At 39.2% G+C, this 16,522-nt stretch overlaps 1 protein-coding gene across 1 annotated transcript in view; it reads right to left on the reverse strand.

The window, feature by feature from the left end:
* The window catches only part of galnt9 (polypeptide N-acetylgalactosaminyltransferase 9), a 72,159-nt gene that overhangs the window by 27,628 nt on the left and 28,009 nt on the right, over positions 1-16,522 (reverse strand). The window contains exons 5-6 of the mRNA XM_031848857.1: positions 11,170-11,367; positions 5,726-5,843 (exon numbers count right to left, since the gene is read on the reverse strand). Of these exons, the coding sequence (XP_031704717.1) occupies positions 5,726-5,843; positions 11,170-11,367 (316 nt within the window). The remainder of the gene's footprint in view (positions 1-5,725; positions 5,844-11,169; positions 11,368-16,522) is intronic.

The raw sequence follows: 16,522 nt of genomic DNA on the forward strand, positions 1-16,522 counted from the left end.
GTGTGTGTGTGTGTGTGTGTGTGTGTGTGTGTGTGTGTGTGTGTGTGCTTTGGTGGGTTGTCTTATGTATTGCACAAACACATACCAGCACAAGAGAATTCTTGGTGAGGTATGCTATGAATTGGGGCAGAGAGAGTGCAGATAGCTTTGCTGTTCCCAAAAGGAAATGGGCTTATCAGTAAGTTACTTGCTCTGAGCTTATCGTAGCAGCCCCTGATAACTCAGTGTAGCCTGCAGATGACATTAACATTAAATCTGTTAGTCCTGGTAAAGGATCAGTGTCAAGCCCTGGTATTTTGCCGCATCCTTTCAGAAAGTTGACAGAAAACCACAACAACAAAACACACAACTGTCAGAGTTACTTTCTGAATCTCATGGTCCTGTTTTTGAGATTTATGGGCTTGGCCGACTGAATGAAGATGATTTCACCACTGAAATGAACAGCAGTACATAAAATCTCGAGCTTTAGGATCACTATCTTCGAAGAGCAGAGCCAATGTGTATTTGACTGTGTTAAGAGTCATGTGTCCCCCTGATTATTAATGTAAGCCTGATTTATACTTGATGTAAGGTCTAATAGGAGTCCCAACCTAGACACCTAAAAGTTCCACACAGTAACTGTGTTTACAATCTTTCATCACAAACATCTTTGCTAATTTTGGGTTACTGGGCTTTTTTGTGGTTATTGTTAAGACAGTTTTCAGGCTGAACATTTGTTAAGAGGAGGCGCATGTCAGAGATTGTGTCATACATGTTTGTTACCGCACTGAAAAGGCTTTAGTTGACTTTAGCTTGTAATACGTTTTTTTAATTTGTTAATGCTTTTTTTTTTGCAGCAAAAGCTCTAGTTACTGATAAGAAGATAATGGCTTTTTTTTCATCATGCTTCAAGTTGTACTCTGATCAATGAGCTACCAGCATCAGTTGTATCTCAGCTACAAAGTAGCCTACGGCATAGCTTGGGAGCCTTCACATACAGCCACCACAGGGACAACATAAAAGGTAAATTCAGCTTGTGTCTATCACACTGACTGCCCACTTCCTTATCCCCTGCCTAACTCTTACCCATGCATTAGAACAAAACACAACATCAATCCCTAAAATACAGACTGCACTTATAGGTAAGAGATTTTACCTCAAATTTCAAAACTTATCTCTGTTTCATTCAAACAATCCTTTTCACATTCTCAAAACATCATGTTTAACTGTAACATTAATGCTTATATCCGAGATTCATGAGTACAACAGTAAAAGGTTGAACAAACTGCATATTGTATATAAACATGAGGTTGTTACACTACATTGTATTGTATGTCATCACGCATTTACCAAAGCAGAACATTTGGAGTGTACCAACTCCCTTTGAATCCATTTGTGTCTGAAAATCCAGGTGGCTTGTGAGGTTAATCAACTGTGTTAAAAGTGTCCAGTGGGGCAGATGTTCTCAGAATAAACTAAAAGAACATCTGACTGCTTCTACCAACTGCTTTGAAGCAGCACCTGTTATTGTGCCGACTGAAATCATCCTTACTGGCTTCACTTCACAGTTTGTTTGTTCATTTATCTTTTTTTTTCCAGGAAACAACATTACCATCTGAAAAAAAATAGATGGACTGTGACATGAAAGGAGTGGGTGGCAAAAGATGCAGCATACCGTAAAATAGGCTCTTGGGTTTATTCTGTGGTTGATAACTATTGCATCTTTGTCAACACATAATCCATCATTTAGATAAAGGTTGATACAGTTAAACAATAATCAACAAGAATTGGCCGTGAATAAATGTTCTTTACGACACAATAGATTGCCCCGTATATATGAGTCAGCATTTTTGCACTTTCAGTTCACTCGTCTCTTAAGTAGATGGGTTTTCTGAATGGGTTTTTGGTTCGAAATAAGGTCTGGGGTAACACAAGCTTAAAGGATTTCAAGGTTTTGTTCTAGGATATGAATTACATCAGTTAATAGCCTTCTTTTTTATACTTTAAGTGTCTTAAAACAGGCGGTTGCTAACAAGTATGAAATTACAAATGTTCATCACGTCGACCACTAGTCGGCCTTTACAGCCTCGTTGTGTATGCATTTACGCTTCAAAAATCATAAAAGTGGTGTTCATTTGTAAAAATGACCTTGCTAAACAAAACATGTAAGAATCATAAACCTGTGTTTGCCACAGAACTTACTTTTTGCCATAATCTAAAATCCAATGAAAACATCCCATGCATCACTCTGTACTGAAGAATAAACTGAAGCGAACTGCTTAGAAGCTAAATATGAGCTGCGCTTCTATGGAAGCCGGAACAGAAGTTACACAGAACCTGAAATATGCGTATTGTATGTCGACTGAGGTATGAGAAGGACTACTATTTTTGACGCAAATTGTGGGAATTGGATACTATGGGTTTTTAAATTACCTTAGCTGGCTCCATGAGCTGCAGCTTCCTGTTATTCAGAAGAGCGTTGCAGCAGAACAGTTCAGAACGCTGTCATGCCCCGTCTCTTTCAGCTTTGCCGTATCTATTTCTTGCCCCCCTGGGGAGGCGTCCCTCACAGTTTCAAAGCCCCTGCTCAATGGACACTGTACTCTTGAAATCAATTTTTGAATTATGTGATCAATCTCTGTTTAATATTTTATATATAGAACTGATGAAAAATGTCTCTGAATGTAAAATCATAAATGTATCGTGCAAGTGAAGTGTAATTATGTCCCACTTCTGTCTAGTCTTGGTACCGCTTGACTTTAATTAGCTCCATTCTTCTCACAACAGAAAGATAATGACCAGATGCCTCGAGGCCCAGCCCAGGTGGTTATTGAGACGAGACTTGAAAGAAGAAAAAAAAAGAATAATTTTTGGTTCATTACTTTTGAAAAGAGTTCCTGGTGAGTTTAATAAATGTCACTGAGACAAGCAGGCGATGGCATGAGATCACACTTCAGTTTCTTGGAATTGGAGGTGACTGATTGTATTGAGAAAGAGATTTCATGAAGCAGTTTGGATGGTGAGCACATTGGAATATCGTGTGAGGTAAACCCATCTAGACTCAAACCAAACCAAATTAGTACACGTCATGGTGTTAAGATTGTGTTCGGATGAAGCGGATGACTGAAAAACATGGCTGAAACACCTCCTGTGTAGACAAGCCTTTTCTGCAAATAATTGTTTTCTGTCGTGATTCAACATGTAAGAGTTGGTCGATTTTTGTTTCCTTACTGGAAAAAAATATAAATGTAGAATTAACACAATTATCACACTGAGAAAAGTAAACACTCCATTATTCCCTCTGTGAAGGAGTTTAAGTTTTATGGTGGTCTGAATGCGGATTAAGAGGTACATTGATATTCCCTAATAGAAAATATAATTAAGAAAATTAAAATATTTGTTGGACGGTTTCAGTCCACAGATTTACTACAGGATAAAACTCGTGCCCACAGGAACTTTGAAATGAAAGGCAATGTCCCGGTCTCCTGAGATGCTATATCAGCAAAGACTCAGCATTGCAGGAGGGGTGGGAGACACATTACAAGATTGACTCATATTGACACTTCTGGCAGAATTCATAATTTCAGTCCCTGACCATTTTTCTCTGTTTGCGAACGGAGCCTTTTGGGGAAACAAAATGTTTGTGTTCAAACATTTATGATTATTTAAAAGGTGAAAATATCAAATTCCCATGTTGCCAATAGACAGGAAAAATGTGTTATGAGGTTAAGCAGCATCAGTAGTCAATCCATAACAGCAAAAATACATCCGGTTGATTCTAGTCCATTTTGCAATGATTATGTATAGCCTCCAAGAATGAATGTATTAGTGATGTGGCTATTATTGATCTATCACTCACTACATCATGCTGAGAGCTTATTTTAAATATACATTTTCACTGTCGGTAGTTTCATCCTGTGACTGTTCATTTCTTTTCATTTACGGGACCTTCCCTGTAAATTATTTCACATGTGATCAAACAAAAAACTTCAGTGAGATCTATGATTTATTTTCCCTTCCCTTGATTTTATTTTATTCTCTTCCTCACAGAAACAACACCACATGCAGTGTACTGTATAATTAGCCCTAGCACATCCTAGCCGCCGTTCGGCTTACAAAGAGGCTAGTTCTTTAGATCCTGGAAGTCTTTTTACCCTGAGCAATCTTCAGAAGCCGGAACTCACCGTAAATTATAAATACGCCATAACCTTTCTGTGTGAACTCTGCGTTTCATCACCACCTATAGTCAGATTGTCCCAGGCTGGTTCAGCTATTGTGAGCTGCCCTGGCTAATTGTTAAACATGTTCTTGTCAATCAAGCCTATGTGAAATGGCAACTCCTCAGACGGCACTACAATAAGCTTCCTGAGCCGCAGTAGTCTTAGAGGAGTAATTGCCGTCCACTCGCCAGAAGCCCATCTTCATTCCATTAGTACATTGCGGATGGTTGAAGCTGGTTGTTAACTGCAGCTGTATTCAAGCTTGTACATGTGCTGAATAGCCCCTTTTTCTGTGGCATGTGTTTAATTTTCGCAAAGACAGGCCAAACAGGAGGATAGGTAATTGCATCGGTGATGGCATAGTGTTCACAGACAGTATTCTCTTTACTTAATGAATCAAAAAGCTCCAGTAGATATTCATTGTGATAATAATCAATGAGGCGCTTGTGTGTGAGAGAGCCAAAAGAAGTTCACTGTTACACCATATTGCACAATTCAATAGAGTTGTTCTAACTTTATTTAGCTGCTGTAGCTGAATTGATCTTCCCCCACGAACTTCATCCAATCAGTTGCATGGTTTGTTAGGTACATATAAGCAGCTCTGCTGAATGAGAAAACACTGTGTAATCTGTGGGAGGCTGTTGGCAGTTGGCACATAATACATAATGCTGAGTTATCACTCCATGATAATGGCAAAAAAGATAATCAGAGAAAGACACAAGAAGCTAGATGACTGTGTCGATATTGGCGATGGCAAAAAACAAACATGCTAATGATGTAGGGGAAAAGCCACTCATGTGGAATAATGAGATGCTCTGAAATGGTCAACAACAACTGTCAACGTCTCTGGCTTAAAGCACGGCAGCAAACTGTGAATCAAGATCCATTCTCCAGCCTCCGTTAAAGTGCTGTTTCAAAGGTGTCCGTCACTTCAGAGGTGTCGTTGAAGCCGTCTCAAGATTTTGAAATGGATGTGGGGACGACGTTAAATGAAGGAGTGAGATCTTTCAAGCATATCTCATTCCAATAAGCTAAAGGAGTGCTTTTGGATTCAGAATGGTTCCACTCGGCTGGAGAGAAACATTTTCTGAATTTAAACGCTAAACAATTCTTCAGCGAGCCCTTTCGCTCACATGAAGCGTTAAATTCAACTCAAAGCAGCAGCAAAAGAGATTTACATTTTCCATATACAGGCTTTAGAGCCTTTGGGTTGGTTGAAGATTAGCATTAAGGAGATTTTTTTTCTCCTCCACTCCCATCTAAGAAACTTTGCAAAGTTTAATCATGGCTTCTGTTGACGCCCCGGGGTTTTGTATCTTCAACTGTTCCCCCGTAGCTGGGAAACATTAAAAACCAACTTTTCTTGCAGCAATTCTCTGAGCAATTTCATCATCTGCTGAACATATGTGACTTTTAATTGAGTTGAAAAAAAGAAAAAAAGTCTACATTTCAAATTATTATTCAAAATGTCATTCCAATTTGAATGCATTTAAACAGCGGCAACAGTGACAATCGGTGGTCCTTACCCGCATGCCGAGCTCGATGTTCTCGCCTCCGTAGACCTCCATGCCAGGATCCAGCAGACCGATCTCGCCAAAGTATTCCCGGTCAACCACAAAGGAGCATCCAATCATAGCTGGAGTTCTGGATGAGCAAAGAGAGACAGCATCGTTTGATTATTATCCAGCCACTAAACTTGTATTCACCCACAGAGAATAATAAACTATCCAATGCAATCAGAAGACGTCTCAGGTTTTCATGTTCTTTTGTGCCTTCCTTTAATTAACCATAGACCAGAGTGGTTCTGAACAACTGACAGAGCGACAATATTGACATGCTAACAGAAATAATGAAAATAATTGGAATTTTTCATCTGTCTCGATCAGCCTGGTTTAGTTTAGAAATGTCTCTTATCCAATCACAATATCTTGGGAGGGCTACTAGAAGTCAGTCAGTGTCTCTCATGCCAAGATGTGGTGCAGCTTTAAATTAGCAATAACTCATCTTTTGGCAAACATCCATTTGGAAATGTATTTCTGACAAATTTAAGTTGAATATTCACTCCACTTTGTGCTCTGGTTTAGTCTCCAGCAACTCCTGAAAGCTGCTAAATGCTCCAATATATTGGCTGTTTGGTGCTGGGTAGCGTACTGTGGGTTTATCAGAGCTTTTTACTGAAAACATCATCTTCATTCTGGAAATGAGGATGATGAAAGTAATGAGAATGAACCAAAACATTAACATAAAATCAAAACAATGAACTGCAATGAGATAAGATACTGTACATCACTGAGGGGAAATTGCAGAGTTGGTGGATTCTTCTCTGTGGGTTCATCTTCATGTGCTACACCCTTCATGTTGCACATAGTAATTTGATATATTGTTAACAATCAGTGTAGCTGATGAAAAAGTGCTGATGAAAGTCCAGGACAACAATGCAGCATGGCATTTTAACTCTAGTAATATGTATAATGAAGTCCAACAATTAATGTTTTAGTAGAAAAACCTAAAAAATACTTTCAGAACTAGCACAAACTAAAAACAAGTTCAGCTGGTAGAGCAAGAGACAGAGAGTGTTTACTTTCCACCTTTAGCTGATGTCCCCCCAGGGCTGCTTTTTATCATCTGTCAGGTCTTAAGTGCTCTGGGACAAAAACCAACAAAAAGCAGGGGCATTCATACGGAGTACTGAGCTGCGTTATTTTTTACTCTAAAGTGAATCTGGATTCGACCCCCGGGGTAAGTTCACCATATATTGTTACACACACACTGTACAGAAGAGGCATGTGTGTGTCTGCCTCTTCAGTTTGAGAGACGTGGCAGTAGAAAGTACTAGAAAGAGAAAGCTGCATTATGATTGATTGACTCTGTATTTAAAGAGTGCACTGTACCATACAATGTGTAAGCCAAAAAGAAAGGTGCTTTTAGGTTTAGACCCCATATAAAACACTGACTAACTCTAGGGCATCATCATGGAGTGTTATTTAGAAAATCTCTGAAGGAGGGTTGAAGGAAAACCCTACTGTTCCATTATATATCCATGAAAACGCTTTCTTACCATTTTGCGGACATACATCTTTATGGCATGACATTCATAGTACATGTTCTAGAGTACTGCCAAATTAATATACGTTGCTCAAAACAAAAAAATGAAAAACATTTTGACAAATACTTTATAGTGGAAAATAGATACATTAATGCTGAGAATGTCTTTGCTGACATTAGCTAATTATTCTAAATACCTTTGCTCCACACTGAACTTTTATTACAACAACCCATGCTTGCTGACTTCTAAACCCGTTGCCTGACGTAACCTCATACAGTATTTGTTTAATTTCTAAGGCTTTCAAGTGCCATTATTTGCACTCACTGTGCAGAGAAAAAGACAGACACAGCACATGCTCAGCCTTGTTCACCTCTTCCTTTCTCCTCTCTTGACAAGTGACCTACCTTGCTTGTCTGCACAGTGCACACTTTGCGCAGCTCTCTTTGAGTGTTCTCTTTAGAATAAGCTTCCTGCCAATGTAAACGCTGTCCCAGTGTTTGAGTAGAGACTCGGCACCTTAAGTCAGATGCATGTCATGATGAAGCTAAAACCTCTGGATGACCAAATGTGTTGTGTTTCAACACAAGGTAATGTTGCAGAAGAAACATCCTCACATTGATAATAGTCACGGCTCAGGTGGGTTATGTATTGTTTATGTTTATGGGAAAAGAGAAAAAATAACAAGTTTGTTGGCTCTCTCATTTGGTGTGCAAGGTGATCAAACATGCAATGTATGTTTCTGCTTTGTGCGACCCTGCCATCAGTCGTATGTGAAATACAACACAGTCTCCAGTGGTTTTTTTTAAAAATATTTTGTAAGTGGGAATGACACACCCAGCCATTGTTCTCTGTGTGTCAACACTTTGATTAACCTGCACTGGAGTTCTTGCTCTTTGTAGACACACGTTTACGGCACAGATCAAGTGTGTTCATGAGAGCAGTTTGTCACAAAATAACTTCTGGACTGCATTAGACATCACAGATTGATTTTTAGTGTGCAGATGGTCCACCTGCAGGGCTCATCTGCCCCTCACACCCCTTACCTTTGGCGCCCAAATAATTGACTTGCAGTAGGCAGTATGGACATCTGATACATGTATGGAATTTGGGAAGATAGAAGTATTCATTTCAGATTCCTCACTTCTCTCCCATATGAAGACACTGCTCTTTTAACCTGACATCAGTCTTGTCTATGCTCTCTCATTTAAACTTGTATGACAGCCCTGATGCTTGAAGTAAGTTATGAGAGGAAAATAAATGACATCATTATTCATTTTATCAATTGTTTTTTTTCAAAGTAATGCGTTTACTATCCTAAAAAACGTTTTAAAGCTCTATCCATCAAAGCCACAATTGTAAGAAATAGTCATGCCTGATATAATAACTATAGTAACTGTTGCTTCCTCTGATTCTCACATTTTCTTTGCTTGAATGTGACTGCGACAACAGCAGATGAGAATCTCAAGAAATGACACAGAGTGAGCCTTCCTATAAAGCACTACTCTTATCCAAATAGATGGCATTCCACTTAGGAAACAAACGTCACTCCCTTTCTACTTTGTCCTGTCGATAATCGCTGTAGTTGCAGAAGAAAAACAATTTTTGCCATACTACACAAATGGTTGCAATCCTGTGGCAGTTTTGTGCCTTCTTGTGCCGTTTTACGCGCTTTGTGGTTGAATGTGTTCAAACAGAAAAGGCTTTGAGACTGAGTTCTGAATGGCCACAAGGCTTCTGTTGTTGATGGGCAGAAACCTTGAGGAAACAAGTGGGGGAATGATTTCCAATAGAAATCCACAGAGCCGACTCACTTCATCTGGCCCTTGAGGCAATCTGTCCATTTGCAAGTGTAAGTGGGGTAACACGAATCAGCTCTGCAGTGTCTGAGGCTGTTCTCCTATCTTTCATCCATCTCAAGTCTGGCACTTTATGCTCAATAATACATGATTTTCATGGACCTTTGATAAGACATCCAATATTAAGGTCCACGGTATAAACTGTTATCACATTGTTTGTTTCTATGAGACCAACTGTATCAAATGAAACCGTTATTGCTTGGCCTACGCTGGACCTAAGCGAGGTAATGACACTCTGCTATGGAATTCAGTTTTTATTGCCCTTGGTCATAATCCAACAGTATGTGTGAATGTCTTTAGCTTTAGTCATTTCAGATATCTAATGACATTCTGGCAGTAACCACGAGTATGTTTCATGTTTGCAGCTTTATTAAAATGCAGTAGCAAAGGATTTCAGTGATACAAAGTCTTTGGTCGAGAAGATTATGCTACAGCAGCTACTTTACTTAAGTGATTGATTATGCAATGCTTCACCTTAATCATGATCTCTTTTGTACGAATTTTGTTGTACGCACATAGACCGTCTTTCCTTTCAATTGGCTATGATCAATATTCCTATAACAATGCAATGCAATCAAATCATGACAATGTTAAACAATGAGACAATAGGGAAAAGGTTGCAGAGGTCATAGTGATGCGCCAACAGAGCATTTTAACTTAAATCCGCAGCTCCCCTCTGCTTTTCATTTCGTTTTAGCAAAGTGTTTAGCTGTTTGGGCCACAACTTTACTGTTTTGAGTCATCCTCGTTTTCTGCCACAGCGGTTTTCAGAGAAAAAGCTCTTAAAACCTACAGTGCTCTGCCTGCTCAGCACCAAAAAGCAGACAGACACAGTTGGAGACTAGCTGTTGAACATAGTCGGGCAAATAACTGCTAAAGAGCCAGATATTTCCCTCAGGATAGAGGCCATAAACAGATGGACATAAACACGGCTGAAACTACTGAATGTGTAAATAAGCAACTTTTGCCGACATGTTTGCCATGATCAACTTAAGAGATGATGATATGTCAGTTTGGAGTTCAAAACTTGTTTCTTCTGCCTCCAAGTTGCCAAAACCATCAGTTTGTTATTTTGAATATTTTCAGGGTACTGACAAGTCACGCTGAATGGGCATCACTCACACTTGTATAACCAAGTATTAAATTGAGGTTCGTATGTTTCTATTTCTGTTAAGAACCTTCTGTTAGGAAACTTTTCATGTGCCTTTATGTTTTAGCTTGAGATCTGACCTCGAGATTTTACAGCACTAAAACTGCAGTGGCACCAAGCCTACAGCTACATTTGCAGTCCAGCAGTGCCATGCATATGGAAGAGATTTAAAAAACAATAGCTTAGCTACTTCATGCTGGCTCTGGCTCAACCTGGTACGGTTGGCTCCTGCACCAGCTTTGGCCTTGCCACATTAAAACAAACAACTACAGTTTCAGCTCCTCCATGTAAAGCAACATATGAAATGTTCAATGTGTCCTTCAGGAGTTCTTAAATGCCCATATCAATAGACAATTCAATGATGATATTTCATATATTTTCTCAGTGTTAATTGTGTCTTTGTAGTGTTTCCCCTTGGGTTTTTTTAGTAAGGTGAATTGTTTCAAGTTAAATGCTTCCAAAAACATATCCCCCCCACTATGGGAGGTTAAAGATAGCAGTTAAGGGAGGAGGGCTCAGGGAGAAACAACACTCTTCCTCAGTCAATTAACATCCAATATAACCAAGGGCACATAAAATCAATTCTAGGATTATACAGAATACATGCCAGTACTGTCCTCCAATCAGCGGTGGATATAATGGAATGCCTGCTTATATTCAACACACAATTACACTCATGACAGTGCATCGCCGTGGCCTCATGATCCTGCATCAAAATGAAGATATTCATTCTATCATGGTAAATAAACAGCTTTGTACAGGGAGGCTTTATTCGTGTGTTAGGGGTGGCAGAGCACCACTACAGAGCACCTTAATTTGATAGTCCCACACATGAATTAGTCATATCCTGAGCCTATCCATATTTCATCAAACATCCTCATCTATAATGTATTGCTGTACGCCAGCCGAGGACCTCACCTGATAGGAGCTGTCTCATCGCCCTTGTCCAGCCACTCTTGAGGTGGGATGATGTACATGCACCACAGCCCCCAGTTGTAGCCATGGGCGGCATTGGCATACTGCTGCACCTCAAACGTGTTGTACTTGATGTTGTCTATGGCAGGCAAGATGATGCGGGTGTGATCCTCCTTCATCCGGGTCAGAATAGGTTCAGCCCTTTGGACAAGAACAGAGGCAGACGTTAAGAGCGGGACTTCTGAGTTAAGTATGAAAGAGCTTAGTTGCACAACTACAAAAGATGAAGAAAGACAGTGAGAGGAGAACAGGCTGCTACAGGGAAAAAATAAAGCCGTACATATTTTTATTCGGCCCTGTTTCAAGTACTAATATTGCAAGAGTGTTAGAATGAATAAATCTGGTCAAAGATGATCAGATGGGTAGTGTAACAGAATGTAAATGTGAAGTAAAGCTGTGAATGTGCTTTTTCACAGAAACAATGTGCAGAAAATCAACCCAAATATTTTTTGATAACTGAGAGGTGTTCACTGTAGATCCTGATTCCATAAAACGATGCCAGGAGCAGCTATGGATGACTGCAGGTGTCGTCTCAGCTTTCACTCCAGTGTTACATTTACATGGGTTTTCAATCTGTCGAATCCGCATTTATTCAACATGTAAAACCCACTGCCAGGATGCACTTCCTTCCACTGTTTATGATGAGGTCTTGCAAAATGTTTTTTTTTTCGGAACAATAAATAATATCATATAATATTTTATGCTTGATCTCCTGCTCGTAAAAACAAAATGTCAAAATTTGACAGTTATCCCAGTGAGAGACTTGATAAGAGGTAAAACCTGATAAAGCAGAACACATCAGGTGAAAAGAGAAGCTTAGTCTGCTCCTAGGAATCTATCAAGTCTTTTTTTTTTTTTTTTCTTCTATGTGAAGGGTTGCAAGTTAGTTTCTGAAAAGGCCTTGCTCTGAGTGCTCGCCAGACTCATCATCTCATGGCGTTTGCTCCGAGAGAGCTTTGGCTGGCACACACTCTTTTTGAGCACATCAAGTGTAGAGCAGGGGCCATATTAACAAAACATCTGAAGGCTAAGAGTAGCTCTGAACAGGCCAATTTGGGAGACACAGCTCTCGTACTTTAATACTTTAATGAAGGTTTTTTTTCGTGAGTTCATGGAGCATTTTTGCACCAGTGCCTAAGCCTGTGGAAGGTTAAGGGTAGTCAAGAGGAAGTCACTGAGAACAAGTAAGTAACAGTCCTGAAAGTGACTGCTGCTGGCAGTCCATCCAGTAACTGTGTCAATAATATTGAAAGATTGAAGACATTGACGTTTTAAAAATACATGTATGAAATGTATTTGACTATGTTGATGAGAGCAGAGCTACAGTATGCAGAGCTCTAACCATTGGTCGGAATTAGACTTTAGAGCTTCAACAATTATTAGTTGTCAACTATTAAATTAGTCAGCAATTATTTTGATAATCAATTGATCGGTTTGATGTAGTTTTTTTCTTGCTTCTTTTTCTTCTCTATGAAAGTTAACTGAATATCTTTAAGTAGTGGACAAACCAAAACATATGAGGACATCGTCTTTGTCTTTGGAAAACACTGATTGACCAAACAATTTATCACTTAATCAAGAAAATAATCCACAGATTAATTGATAATGAAAATAATCGTTGCAGCCCAATTAGACTTTACATCAACCATGCCTTCTCTAGATGCCACCGACCAACAGTTATCTTGTTACATATTTACACCCCCTATCACAAAGAAGCCAGCATTGTGGCAATTAAGGTTTATGTGCAGCCTCCTTTCAACAGTAAACATTGATTTCTTTTCACTTAAAACTTCAACATGTTGGAAAATACACCTTCAAAGCAAAAAGATCAACCTCTTTCTATTAGTTTTAAAGTTCCCTTTCTTGTCATAGTGAAAGCTGCTCTCAGAAGTTTTGTTATAAGGTCTAATAGGCAACGGAGCTTCAGTAACATTGAGGAGGACTTCTACTACTAAGACAAAATACTCCAGAGTTCCTGTTGCCTGTGTTTCTTGGTCACTGGAATGGTTTTTGTCAATGCCACACACAGTAAGTTCCTTCTGCTATAAGCCTTGGCCAAGGGCAACATGGGCTTGAGATCCACATGGCAGGCCTACAGAACAATACCACATTGCTGCTGGCACTGGCTGCATTTAAACATCTTATAATGCTGAAAAGATTATCTCCACCATATCTTCAGAAAGTCATGAAAAAAGAAGGTAAAATTATGAAATGATAACTGTATCTCTCCAGAACACTCACACACTCACTTACTCTCTATCTCCACAACCACTGACTTTCTTTCTCTCCGTCTTCACCCTGATCCCCCTTACTCACCCAAAAGCAAAATGTCTACGTATCACATGAAGGTAGAGGACAGTGCAGAGGGGAATGGATCCAAATTGAACAATATGGGATGTCAGTAAATTATGAAGCAGTGCTTAGAAAAAGCCATCATTTAATAATGCAAGAGTATTTGGTAAAAGCACCACAGCAGTCATTCTGAGAATCTGACCGATGGCTCTTTCTGTCTTTACTCCAAAGTGTATTCTAGTCCTGGCTAGCTGTTTCCAGTCTTTGTGCTAAGCTAACCGAACTACCTTTTGGTTTCAGTTTCATATTTACCAAATGAGAGTGGTATCGATCTTCTTATCTAAGTCTCTACAAGTGAATCAACTTTCAAACTATTTCCCTAAACTTATACAGTGAAAGTCTTTTGCTTTTTTAACTTTGACCAGCTTTGATAAGAAATATGACCTTCTAAAATCGATTTCATGTTAAAACTACACTTAGCTGGCACTTTATTGGGTACATACGTACAATGTAATGCAATCAATACAACAGCTTTGCCATAATTCTACATTTACAAAGGTTCTAATGTTCAGTTTCTGTTGATATTGTCATAATGTGTAAATTCAACATGTTTTAACATTATATTGAGCGGAAATTATCATTTTTTGTCTTTCCATTTGTATACATGACAACTCTGAATATATTGCAGTCCAGTAGACCATCACCAACCATTACTATCTAAAACATTGACTTAACCTCCATGATAGTGTGAAAAAAAGGCTCCTCATAAAAGTAGACTTTATTGCAGAAAAGCTGTATTGGATTGCAACAGATTGTGATGGTGTACCTAATAAAGTGACCACTGAGTGTATAATCATCAAAATTCCATTGGCTAGATGTCTTCTACTGTCACTGACTGCTCTGTGCTGTTATCAGCTGCTCCAACAAAACTCTGCTCCATCATATCTATTTCACCTTAATTTATCTCCAATATGTGTTCACGTTTGCATTCTGAACGGCAGCGGCACGAACGCTCGAGACCAGATAGCTGCCTGCAGTGTGTGCACAGTGCAGCATCTCTTGCTATTGCAGCTGGCCAACACATTATCATTCCAACATACAAATGCTTGGTCAGGACCCACTGCAGTCACTTTGTAAAGCACAGAAATCAAGAACGAAATAATGACAAACAAATGTCGTTTTTTTACATTACCTGTGAAATAAAACACTTATCTACAAGCCTAAAAGCTCTGTCCTCCATCACTTAACAAAATACTACGTAAAGACTTACCAAATAAAAGGATGTGCATAGATAAGGGGACGGATGTAGATGCAGTCAATGCAGACATTATAAGAACTGGATATTGAACTCCAAAATGGCACTCACTTTGTAAATAACAAATTGCACTCCCAGCTTCAAAAAAGTTTCCCGCACATGCACATTAATAATAATAATAAATAATTAGTGTTTGTCCTGCTGGCCTTGTGGTCCCACTGGGTCCAACTGAGCACAACACATAAATAAGCTAACAGATTAGCCTAGATGAAAAATAAATGTCTGCCAGATACTTTCTTTTATGGAAAACAATCAAATTGATCTGACAGATAGACTTCAGAAAGTGTTTTTTTCTGCATTTTTACTGCTGCCGGTTGCAATATAATGAATGCTTTTTGAAACCTTTTGGTTTTTCTTAGCTGTCTGGCAAGCAGTTATATAAATCAATGAGTCATTCTGTTGCTATTAAAAGACAGTATGAGCAAACTTTTTTGACTGAAGGCCAACACATCATGTACGACATGAGAGTACGTGCTGGAATAAAGAATTGTTTAATGTTGTGTTCCTGACGTGGTTAGCTGACATGTTGCTGCTACTAAATCTTCTTCTACACTACCTAACCTTGAGGTGCTTTCTCTGCCATCTCTCTGCCATCACAGTATTTTCCATTCATCTTCCCGCATCCTTGAGTAGCCCCCAAAACACCCCAGAGCCAGCCAGCCGCTCCTGTACCTCAGGCTGATAAGATAGAGACGCTGTGGAAACGAGGACACATCTGCTTTTGACAGACGAGTCTATGTCATTCCTCTTCCTGTATCTGCCATTTCATCTGCATAACACCGAGAGGGTAATTCGTCCACATCAGCCCAAATCATTCTCTGTTCCCTATTACAGGATTGTCCCCCCTTCCAGCGATGACTCATCCAATATTATGAAATATGTTGACAACCTCCATTGCCGTCAGCCTCACCCTAACATTTCTTTGTAAGGGTTCATATTGAAGCAGGAGGTCCTTTGATTTATTAACTCTTCATGGATGACTGTTTGTCTTTCATAATATCCGGCACCTTTGTTGAGACTCGCATCAGGCTGTGCACACATTTCACAAAATTAAACAAACAGAACAAGCCAGGATAAATATCACTGTACAATCGCAATTTATATCTGTTTTACTCAGCCTCAGAGAATGTTTCACTATCTGTCATACCTTTGTGCAGTGCTGACATTAAAACCTTGCAGCTGTCTTCTTTGAGATTACATTCTTATTTACAATGTCCAAATCAACAGATCTCAACCAGTTAACGATTATGAAGCTGGAAATGATCAGATAATGAATCTAACTGTGCTCAGAATTATGCCCCAGAGAGCATCAGGTCCCTAAGCCCTTAAAATAAGATCTCCTTTAATTCTGTATTGGACTTAAAGCAGCGGAAAGTGTGAGCTACTCATGCAGGGGGGAATATGTAGTTATTGTGTAACTGCAGCTTTCATATAACCTCAGAAAGTCCAGCATTCCGGCATCACCTGCATACAGATGATGCCGGATGAAGCAGAGTTTGAAGAAAGATGGTGAAGTACTACGAGCGATAAATTCAACTCATTAATTCCAGGATTTTTTTATGTTAAAATGAAACTGTCATATCACTGAAACGTATCATCACATGCAATGCATGAAGAAAATGACTACTGTGGTAAAATACCAACACTTACATTTTTTTTTTTAATCTGCACTGAGGTGTAGACCCAAAT

Source organism: Anarrhichthys ocellatus, unplaced genomic scaffold (genome assembly GCF_004355925.1).
Source record: "Anarrhichthys ocellatus isolate YVR2014 unplaced genomic scaffold, GSC_Weel_1.0 scaffold9, whole genome shotgun sequence".
NCBI lineage: Eukaryota > Metazoa > Chordata > Actinopteri > Perciformes > Anarhichadidae > Anarrhichthys > Anarrhichthys ocellatus.